General features: G+C 34.7%; 2 protein-coding genes across 3 annotated transcripts in view; both read right to left on the reverse strand.

Annotated features, from left to right (window-relative positions):
* LOC144960332 (uncharacterized) overlaps nt 1-12,500 on the reverse strand; it is a 23,225-nt gene that overhangs the window by 9,616 nt on the left and 1,109 nt on the right. The gene's annotated exons all lie outside the window — the stretch shown is intronic.
* The window catches only part of LOC144960331 (uncharacterized), a 15,648-nt gene that overhangs the window by 1,327 nt on the left and 1,821 nt on the right, over nt 1-12,500 (reverse strand). The window contains exon 2 of the mRNA XM_078893402.1: nt 1-471. This exon is cut by the window's left edge and continues 1,327 nt beyond it. Coding sequence (XP_078749528.1) covers nt 1-466 — 466 coding nt within the window. The 5' untranslated portion in view covers nt 467-471. The remainder of the gene's footprint in view (nt 472-12,500) is intronic.

Below are 12,500 nucleotides of genomic sequence, written 5' to 3' on the forward strand. Positions count from 1 at the left end.
CAAATCTTTCCAACGCGATGTAGGTTGTTAAATAGCAAGTCAATTGAATGCTTATCGGAGTCATTGCAACTATAAGTCTAGCCATATCAACAGAACTTATCACACTGTTTGGGCTTTCAAAATATTCATATATAAAAAAACAAACGAAAGAATAAGCGTGAAACATACAATGTACCAAATCTGATATCGAGAGCCCAGCCAAACTGACAGTGTGACTGTCCGAGAGAATTCCAATACGAGAAAAAACGATGAGGTTGAGGATATTCGTGACACATCCAAATAGGGAGATGATACCCCTCACATATAATTGTAGAATAACTCTAGCCCAATTGATGAATTGCTCGTCATTAATTGGGTTCTTTTCACACCAATGGATGGCCATGGTTGATACGTTTAAGATGTCATTCACGTTTGTCGTGGAGTCAAAGTTTGAAATCATTGGAGGGCTATTAATTGGAAGAGCCATATTTCCTGATTGGAGTTGGTAATAGAAAATATACATTTTACAATAAATGATACCTTAAGGTCTGTCTCAGAAATATGCAGTTTTAAGAAAAACATGACATAACAGATGTTTGATAAATTTATGTATGACTGATTGTGTCAGTGGCATTAATTTTGTCAGTACATTCAACTTTGGTTAATCGCAAACTTTGAAATCAGCAAAAAACGTTGCAAATTAGTGAAGTTAACATTTCATTACACTATTGCGACATTTTACACAAATATTGTAAATCAGACCAGATGTAGTAATTCTTGTTCTTAGTCCATAACAGACTGAGCTATTTGATAGCAACAAAAACCATTTGGCAGCATGTAACGACTTTTACAAGAAAAACCAGTTTGATGGAAACCGGCATCTTATTCAGTTTGGATAATTTTCACTCATTGAGATTAACAGTGATGAGAGGCAACAAGTTCTCACCAAGCATATTGCTTGATGATGCGCTTAGCCGGAAGACTGGAATAATCCAGGCGTCAGCCATATTGAAATGCCGCAAAGTGATTTGGGGTTATATGACATGCTCAAGGTCTAGCTAAAGAGGCGGGCAGTCTAACTCGGTACCTTTTGGGTACGATACAAAGACATACCGCTTAACCCCCTTTGATCCCCCCCCCCCCCCCCCCCACACGTTGGCGAACAATATTTGATGAAAGAGAGAAAATTAATAATTTCGGATATAAAAAAATAAGACACTATTATTAAGAAAGACAATTCATCGTCACCTGCTTCAATATCTTTAATGGCATAGACTGTAAAAAAAAAAAAACTGACTCTATTTTCTTGACTGTTATATGGCCTTTCACAATGTCGACTATCAAAACGTGTTGTCACGGAAGAACTACTTCGTCTTAAAAACGACTATAGATATGTTTCCCATAAACAGATCTAAAATGGTGCTAGGGAGAATTGAACCAAAGCAATTCATTGTAAAGATATGTAGATAGATAGATTAGATAGATAGATAGATAGATAGATAGATTGATAGATAGATAGATAAATAGATAGATAGATAGATAGATAGATAGATAAATAATATATAGATAGATAGATAGATAGATAGATAGATAGATAGATAGATAGATAGATAGATAGATAGATAAATAGATAGAGAGATGAAGAGGAGAGAGAGACAAACACAGAGAGAGAGAGATAGAGAGAGATAGAGAGAGAGAGAGAGAGAGAGAGAGATGTTCGTTTGGTCCTGCTTTCTCTGTATACTGAAAGAAGGGGGGCGGGAGTCTTTTTAGACAATCAACAATGTGGGTGAACGCTAAGGAAAATTTGAGAGATTCAGTAACATGTTTTAATGTAAGTCACTACACAATAAGCCCCACCCCCCCTCCTCAAGCTGTCATCTGACTCAAAATGGAAACAATGCAATGAATGATTTGACCAGCCCATTTCTTTAATTGCAATCTCATTGGTCAATATGTTTCCAGTTGATTGACTATGACTTACTCTGAAACAAAATGCTTTCTTAAACTATCCCTACAAGTCTTTGCTCCGCCTCTATCCCTTTCTTCATGTCTACCTCACTCTCTCCGTCTCCCTTTTGTTTCTTTCACACATACAAACATACACACACACACAAACACAACACTTATACAGGTTTCAATCTTTACGCTATTTCCCTCCCGTCCTCTGCACAAGCAGTCTTTCTCCCCTCCCCCTCTCGCTCCTCTTTCTCTCTCTCTCTCTCTCTCTCTCTCTCTTCTCTCTCTCTCTCTCCCTCGCGTGTGTGTGTTTTGTGTGTGTGTGTGGTGTGTGTGGTGCGTGTGTATTTTACTCTCTCATTCTTTCTCTTCCTCTCTCACCCTCTTTCTTGATAATTCCCTGCCCACCTAGCTTCACGTAGTTTTAGAACTGTACTGTGAAATTATAAATCCTTCTTTAATTTTGGCATTTTTAAATCGCATTTTCTCTATCAAATAAGACAAAAATTTCACATTAATAATTCTTTTTTCATTTATTCTTTATTTAGATATTAAAAATTCTTGAAAAAGTGAGCAATGTCATAAAATTGTCGGCGTTTTTTTATTTTTTTTATTTTCTATTTTTGTGTTTTATTTATTTTAAGAACATCTTACATAATAATGAATAACTACAGTAGTAATAATTGGATTGTTTCAAAAATGTGTAGGTACATTATTAAGTGTATAATCTAAGCTCATGCCAAATTTCACTATTATCGTCAAATTATCAATGCCTGTATCTAAGGAGTTATCTTTGCCCATTGAATTGACTGTGCGTGAAAACGGTGCCTCACTTCAAAGTCGATTTTCTCAAAACTTTGTTTTTACACTCTCCCTACTTCAAACGGTCATATCTCGGCAATGAACAATCAGAATTGTATAAATTTGGTATCAAATTTTAAAGCATAAAATAAGCAATGATTGGGTACCAAAAACCCAAAATTGAAAAATCCGACTTAATACCGTTTCGAGGCGGAGGTTCACAAATTTGGTGTACCGCAAGGAGTAGTGCTCGACCATCTAATGTTTCTTAATTACGTTACAAAAATCACATGAGGCTTAAACAATGGATCGCAACTATGTATATTTGTTGACGACAGCCTGCTCTACAGAACGATTCAAACTTTATATGATACTACCGGTCCACTGGGGGACTTAATAAGATCCATTTCAGGATAACATTTATAAAAAGGAATTATATCCTCAGAGGTGTCAGGAAATGCAAATACACAACTAACTGAAAACCATTGAAATTGAATATATCATCCGTAATTAAACACTTCAACGCACTAAGGAAACATACTATATGGGTGTGACCTTGGTTTGACCTTGGAATTGAGTATGACATGTAAGAAACATATAACAAACTCCACCAATAAAACGTACCGAAATTGAAGAACTTGAAACAGTTCCACGATGATCTGACAGATTTACATAGAAATACTGAGAATAAAAACATAGATTCTCAAAAATTGTAACAAGTCTAGACAGGCAAACATTAGCTTAATAACAAAAAGACTGTTCTGTTACACAAATCGTCTATTGTACTATAGGAAAAATACATATCATCACACAGCATCGTTAAAAAACAACAACAATACTTTAACTCCAAATTTCTCTCCTCAGCCTCCAGCTTCCAATAAAACACATCTGCACTCTTTTTCCCTTCCACAATATTCGACAATGGAACAAACTCGCCACGATAGCTAGACAAGTACCCAACATAGATAGCTTCAAACAGTCTCCTCTCCTCTTGAAGGAAACGATCTTATATTCCTTGAATTGGACAAATTTAATGCCTTTGAATTTACTAAGGGAGAAGTTGGAGTGATTTATAAAATTTCGGACCAATTTCGGCAATTCCGTAACCAAGGTGTTTTACCCATTAGTCAAGAATTACAGAATAGATACTATACACATAGCTTGAGGGTCCCGAGCAGTTAAGTTTGTAAAGCACTTGCTTCACACCGATAGAGGCCGAACTTATTTTTACCGAACACCTCCCACAACCTTCACAATAAACGTGCGCATTAGCAAAATGGTAGCAAGCAATAACTATTGCCAGATTCATGCTATAGAAATAGGCATAAATTCCAGCTCCATGAGCATAATTGATCTGAATAATAACTTACTAAGTCATACAACATGCTTATGATAACATAATTTGACTCATTGAGAATTGCTCCTTTTCTTATCAAAATTGAATCATCTCCCTTTCTTAACGTATGTATTTACTTCGCCCACTAATTAAGCCCATTTGAAATATATCAGAGAAAATCAAGACAACATTGTAATACATGGTTTATAAATGGTATCGATAGTTTTGTTCAAATGAATATTTTTTCTGTCAATAATTGAGGAGGGAATATTAAAGTTCTGGTTATAAAATAAAATTCAGAGACGTATTCTAGTAGACATTTATGTGGCTTGTGGAATAACTAATGTTTAAAATTAAGAAAATAGTAAATGGTAGAAAGAAGAGAAGAAGTAGAGAAGAAGAAGAAGAAGAAGAAGAAGAAGAGAAGAAGAAGAAGAAGAAGAAGAAGAAGAAGAAGAAGATAAGAAGAAGAGAAGAAGAAGAAGAAGAAGAAGAAGAAGAAGAAGAAGAAGAAGAAGAAGAAGAAGAAGAAGAAGAAGAAGAAGAAGAAGAAGAAGAAGAAGAAGAAGAAGAAGAAAAAAGAAGAAAGAAGAAAAAAAGAGAAGAAAAAGAAGAAGAAGAAGAAGAAGAAGAAGAAGAAGAAGAAGAAGAAGAAGAAGAAGAAGAAGAAGAAGAAGAAGAAGGATGAGGAGGAGGAGGAGGAGGAGGAGGAGGAGGAGGAGGAGGAGGAGGAGGAGGAGGAGGAGGTGGAAGAGAACAAGAAGATTCAATTCGATTTTAATTGACATTTCTAAATCATTGCTGTGCAATGCACATTTTGCAAATGCGAGTTTGTAAAGGAATTCTTAACATACTGGAAACGCTTTCAAATTCACACCTTTCTAGTATATAAACATATAATTAACAAAGTAAAATTGAACGTAATCTTGTATTTTAGTCAAGTTGGTGACGGCGATCCAAACGTCGATGAATTTTTAAAAATAAATTGCTGGATGGGGCCGTCCCATTGGGATAAAAACATAAGTTGGATGTGGCCTATGAATAAGAAAAAAGTAAAACAACAATGACAAATATCACAATAACAATACTTACTACTACTACTACTACTACTACTACTACTACTACTACTACTACTACTACTACTACTACTTCTACTACTACTACTACTACTACTACTACTACTACTAATACAACTACAATAACAACAACTACTACTACTACTACTACTAATACAACTACAACTACTACTACTACTACTACTACTACTACTACTACTACTACTACTACTACTATTTGATGATCATGGAATGCAGTTCTCACCAATCTCCGCCATTCTTTTCCTTGTTTTGGCATTTTAAAAAGTTCTTCCATCCTCATTACTGTCTATTTATTAATATTGTTTATCCAAACTTTTATTTATCATTCTCTTCTTCCTCCGTAAAGTGTTCTGCACAACCACAAACCGTCATGCCAACATGTCAGCTTCCTCCTTCTAACTGTGGTGTTGAGGCTTCCTGTCGTGTTGCACAATATTGCACCTCTTCTAGCATGTCTTTATTGGTTAAGTGCACTAATTCATATACTTTCCCTGTTGAATAGATGGTTTGGACATTCCAAGTGCTGATGTTATTTCTTTGGATGTCAGTTTTAATTTCTTATTGTCTCTAGTAACAATTTTCTTACTTCCTCTGAGGGGAACTCCAACTGTAGGCGGGGTCGTCAATTTGCTGGGATACGACCAATCCTGCCGTTTTTTACTTCCATTGATCCTATAGATGGACTTGTGTAGCTCGGTTGCGTCCTCTCCGATCTAAGTTTTAAAATTAATTTTTTCCTTCTCTTAGATGGACAACCATGATGAGATCGGTAGTCTTAATATTAGAAGATTATCAATGCACATTGAATGACGCAATAGTTATTTGCGATGGTTTTTCAAACACCATAGTATAATCAGTTTGATCAGTTCTGATTTTAATGTAAGTATTTGTAAAAATAAATAAATTGATAATTGTTCACTCACTCGCATTGGCGTGTCTTTATTTTCCAAATAAAATGCCATCAGATTATGGTCTAACACAAATTGCATCGCCAACAAGTCGAATAAACACAAACAAATTCGCCTTTAGATTTATTTTATGTGCAATGGACACCAATCACGGAAGTCCGCCATTAATATTAAAATGTTTAAAACGTTTAGGTTATTTTTAAAAGTTTTTTTAATGTAGGCAGGGAGGCTTGACGACATCGGGAGAAATTTGGAGGCTATAATGTAAGAAGATACTTGCCCTTGGTGTACGGCAAAGAGGATGGTGACGTTCAGGGGTATTTGGAAACCAGTACGCATATTTTCTGAGTGTCTTATTGTTTGGCAAACAAGGATAAAAATGTTTACCTGTACCTAGAGCTCATAGTATAATAGATTAATATGTTACAACTTGCATTGATTGTCTCTAATAATTTGCAGATTACGTCAAACGCTATACAATACGATTCGTGGCATTGTTCATAATATATAAGTAAAAACAAGGTGGTACTGATAAGTTCAGGGAATAACACAAAATAAATATAATGCAAATTGTAGCCATCATAGCCATGAGTCGTTTGTCCTTGTCGACATTTGTATTCGTCTTGACCCCAATAACCTTTTGATTTTTCACCACCACTGGCTTATTCGAACTGGTTAAGTTTGATGATGTAGCAATGCTGATGGTTGTAGATTTGGTTGTGCTTGTGGTGTTGACATCAGGATTGTGATAGGGGTAACGTTTGTTGAATACGATGAGGATTTTCTGAATTTTATTTTTGATAATGTCCTCAGCATTGTAGCGTTACATATCAAAACTATACCAAACATGATAAATCGGAGAATCATGTGCATTGATCTCGTAACTTTAACAGATGTTATAAATTCGTCAATTTCAGTAAGTGGTGTATAGTCTAAGATCAATGTAGTTTTATTAATTGTTGGATTGTCAACCCATTGAAAATGAAGACTTGTCATTTGGTCATAATTACTTGCAGCAATAAAGAAAACATGACACAAACGGAATATAAGGTTTTCTTGGCTGTGAAGATATCCTTGACCTTAAACGGGAAGATAATAGCAACACATCTCTCCAATGCGATGTAGGTTGTTCAACTGCAAGTAAGTTGAGAGCAAACTGTAGCCAACGCAGCTATAAACCTAGCCATATCAGCATAATTTATCACACTGTTTGGATTGTAAAAGTATTCAATTAAAAACAACAACAAAAAAGTATAAACTGTAAAAATACAATAAATCAAATCTGATGTCAAGAGTCCAATCAAGCTGACGATGTGACTGTCCGAGAGAATTCCAATATGAGAAAAAACGATGAGGTTGATGACATTCGTGACAAATCCAAAGAGGGAGATTATACCTTTACCATATAATTGTAGAACAACTATTAAAAAAGACAGAAATGGCTCGATTGATATATCATTCTCACACCAGTGGGCGTCCACAGTTGATACGTTTAAAGTGTCATTCACTTATGTTGTGGAGACAAAGTTTGTTATCATTGGAGAGCTAGTAATTGGAAAAGCCATATTACCTTATGACGCGATTGACCGAGGTTTATGGTAACTAACAAATGATTATTTTAAAGTATTAATTCCGTTTCTCATGAAACCATCATCATCATCATCATCATCATCATCATCATCATCATCATCATCATCATCATCATCATCATCATCATCATCATCGCCGTAATTATGCTATTCAATATTATTATTATTATTATTATTATTATTATTATTATTATTATTATTATTATTATTATTATTATTATTATTATTATTATTATTATTATTAATATTATTATTATTATTATTATTATTATTATTATTATTATTATTATTATTATTATTATTATTATTATTATTATTATTATTATTTTTTTTTTTTTTTTTTTTTTTTTTTTTTTTTTTTTTTTAACACAATTCATTATCATCTGCTTGAAATCTAGTCCAACACTAAACCAAATGACAGTATTCTTTTTTACTTTTCTATGGCCTTTGATAAAATCATGAATCTAAACGTATTGTCATGGAATTATTTATTCGTCCTTAAAACAACTTTAGATAGAAAGAGTGTTTCCCATAAATATCTCTAAAAATGGTGCTAGGGAGAAAGGGATTGAAACCATGAATTATAAAATGTGGAGTACTACAAGGAATAGTACTCGACCCTCTAATGTTTCTTATTTCATTACCAATATCGCAGAAGTCTTAAACAATGGATCGCAACTATCTCTATTTGCTGATGACAGCCTGCTCTACAGGATGATTAAAATTCCATTAGATACTACCTTTCTACTAAAGGTCCTTAATAAGATGCAAGTTTAGGAGAACATGTGGAAAAAGGAATTATATCCTGAAGAGTGTCAGGAACTGCAAATACACAACTAACTAAAACCCATCAAAATTGAATATGTCATTCAAAATGAAACACTTCAACGCATCAAGGATGCAAACTATATGGATGTTACCTTGGTTTGACTTTGGAATCTTACATGAAATGGTAGAAAATTTAAAAAAAAAATTACAACAATAAATCCAATAAAACCTTATGTTTACTGAAGAGACCAATGCGCCAACAGCAGTCAGCAAGCAGAGTTATACGTCAGGCCAATCATGATCTATGCCAGCTTTGTTTGTGACCTGTTGCATCGTACCGAAATTGAAGACCTTACAATAGTTCCAGGATGATATAACAGTTTTCCCTATAAAAACTAAGAATACAAACATTCATTCTCAAGAATTGTAACATATCTAGACTGGCAAACATTAGCTAAATAACAACAAGCTGGTTGTGTTCTATAAATAATATATTGTACTATAGGAAATACATATCCCCAACAGTAACATTAAAAAAACAACCACAACACTTTAACTCCAAATTTCTCTTCTCAGCCTCCAGCTTCCAATATAAACACATCTGCACTCTTTTTCCCTTCCACAATATTCGACAATGGAACAAACTCGCCACGATAGCTAGACAAGTACCCAACATAGATAGCTTCAAACAGTCTCCTCTCCTCTTGAAGGAAATGGTATTATATTCCTTGAAATGTACAATTTTATGCATTTGAATTTACTAAGAGAGAAGTAGGAGTTATTTACAAAATTTTCGACTAATTTCGGCAATTCCGTAACCAAGGTGTTTTATCCATTAGTCAAGAATTACAGAATAGATACTATACACATAGTTTGACGGTCCCGAGCAGTTAAGTTTGTAAAGCACTTGCTTCAAACCGGTAAGGGCCAAAATTATTTTTACCAAACCCCTCCCACCACCTTCAAGATAAACGTGCGTATTAACAAAAAGGTAGTAAGCAATTACTATTGACAGATTCATGCTATAGAAATAGGTTTATAGTCCAGCTAGATGAGCATAATTGATCTGAATAATAACTTACTAAGTCACACAAATTGCTTATGATAACATAATTTGACTCATTGAGACTGTTCTTTTTAAAATCAAAATCGAATAATATCTTTTTTTCAACGTATGTAATTTATTTCTCCTACTAATTAAGCCCATATGAAATATATCACAGAAAATCAATACAACATTGAAATAGATGGTATAAAAATGGTATCGATAGTTTTGCTCAAAGAATTTTTTCTATTATTGAATGCAGGGGGAAATAGTAATATTCTGGTTATAAAATCAAAGTCAGAAACGTATTATAGTAAACAAAGAGATAATTGATATTTTGTGTAGAATAATTAAAATTAACAAAATAGTCATTGGTATTTAGATAACCTCTTTTCCCAAAGGCATCGGAGTGCTTACTTTAACAATTTGTTCATAAAAGACGAATAGAAAGAAGAAGAAGATGAAGAAGATGAAGAAGAAGAATAAGAAGAAGAAGAAGAAGAAGAAGAAGAAGAAGAAGAAGAAGAAGAAGAAGAAGAAGAAGAAGAAGAAGAAGAAAAAGAAGAAGAGTCATGTAGTGACGCCCTTGCAACCGTCGATGGACCTTTATTTAAAATGATGTTTTTTGGTCGTCGTATTGGGATAAACACTGAAGATCGATGTGGCCCATGGATAAAGTGGCGTACGATGGATCCATAATGGTGCCCATGGCCACTCCCGAGATCTAATGGACAAATTGGCCATTGAATTCAAAGGATGGATTACAAGCCGTCTCTCACCACTTTTGAACTCAATGGCCAATTCTTCCATCAGATCTCGGGGGTGGCCATGAGCGCCATAATTGGTCTGTCGTAGGCCAATTTAGTCATGGACCACCTCGATCTTAATATTTTTCTCCCAATACAACGAGCATTTTATAAAAGATAAATCGACGATTGCATCGGCGTCATCAACATGACTAAACTCCAACTCGAGAAATTCATCACTGCCCTCAACAACCTCTAGCTAGCAATAGCTTAAAATTACAAGATATCCACCACTCAAGTGACCTTCCCAGATATCGCAGTTTTCCTCACCCAAAATGGACTGAGACGTCTATCCCCCAAAACGAAACGGACAATCACAGTTAATTTCTCTGCCCGTCTCCACATCCCACCAAATACAAAGATTCAATTCCAGCTTCAAAGTTATTCATAAGAAGTCAAATCTGCCAGGATGATGACAACTTCACGATAGAGAAGGATAAAATACTTGACTATTTCCGGAACCGCCATGATCCTAAATGAATACAAAATACAATACATCTCTCGGGAGTTTGCGTGAAATCAGTTGACACTAACAGGAAAATATACAGACCTATCATAGTAATCACAAATCGTCCACACAAGAGAGTCATCAAAATATTTTTTAAAAAATAAATAAAAATAAGATTCTTTAGGAACATGAGGAATCAAGAGATAGATTCAGTAAACCGCTTTTAATTGCCTACAGGCGGAGCCAATTTGAGGGACATACTAGTTAGAGCAGTTTGACGATGGATGTGGCCAGTAACCAACGTAAGACGGAGCATTGTTGACGTTGCAGGTGCAGGACATGACCACACTTATTCGTGGAAAATTCCATCAAATTCCCGGATAAAGTGTGGGAAATCCGACATGGCTTCACCTGCACGGATGGTAATATCAATTACGATAATCTGCAAACTTTAACACAGGACCTACTTGGGAGAAACTGGCAAGAAATTAAGCGACATGTTTGGACAACAACTTCGGTCTATTGAAAACGACGAGGACAAACCTGTAGCCCACAACTTTAATGGGTTCAGTAATCCAGGATTGCACGGCATTAAAGTCGCTGTCCTTCAGTTTTATCACAAAACTAAATAGCATAGGAATACAGGGCAGAACTAATACTAAAACTGAATAGCCTGTCACCTTACAGCATGACCTCCAGCTACGACTCCCCCGGCCATCTATCGTCTTTTGTCATTACTTCTATAACTACTACTACTACTACTACTACCACTACTACTACTACTACTACTACTACTACTACTACTGCCACTACTACTACTACTACTACTACTATTACTACTACTACTACTACTACTACTACTACTACTACTAACTACTACTACTACTACTACTATATACTACTACTACTACTACTACTACTACTACTACTACTACTACTACTACTACTACTATACAACAAATCAACTAACAACAACTACTACTACTACTACTACTACTACTACTACTACTACTACTACTACATACTACTACTACTACTACTACTACTACTACTACTACTACTACTACTACTACTACTACTACTACTACTATACTACTAACACTACAACAACAACAACTACTACTACTACTACTACTATTACTACTACTACTACTACTACTACTATACTACTACTACATACTACTACTACTACTACTACTACTACTACTATACTACTACTACTACTACTACTAACTACTACTACTACTACTACTACTACTACAAATATTATTATTACTACCACTACTGCTACTACTACTACTACGACTACTACTACTACTACTATACTACTACTACTACTACTACTATACTACTACTACTACTACTTACTACTACTACTACTACTACTACTACTACTACTACTACTACTACTACTACTACTACTACTACTCTACTACTACTACTACTACTACTACTACTACTACTACTACTACTACTACTACTACTACTACTACTACTAATATTATTATTACTACCACTACTGCTACTACTACTACTACTACTACTACTACTACTACTACTACTACTACTACTACTACTACTACTACTACTACTACTACTACTACTACTACTATTACTACTACTACTACTATTATCACTACTACTGCAACTACTCATTTTCCGCTGCTGATACTGCCACTAATGATTGTACTTATAGTTCCATCCCTTATATTTTATATTTATTCCAAATTCCATTGTTTTTATTATCCAACAATAGTCTACACT

This window comes from Berghia stephanieae, chromosome 15, assembly GCF_034508935.2.
Source record: "Berghia stephanieae isolate SIO BIC M18660-M18661 chromosome 15, UCSD_Bste_1.3, whole genome shotgun sequence".
Lineage (NCBI taxonomy): Eukaryota > Metazoa > Mollusca > Gastropoda > Nudibranchia > Aeolidiidae > Berghia > Berghia stephanieae.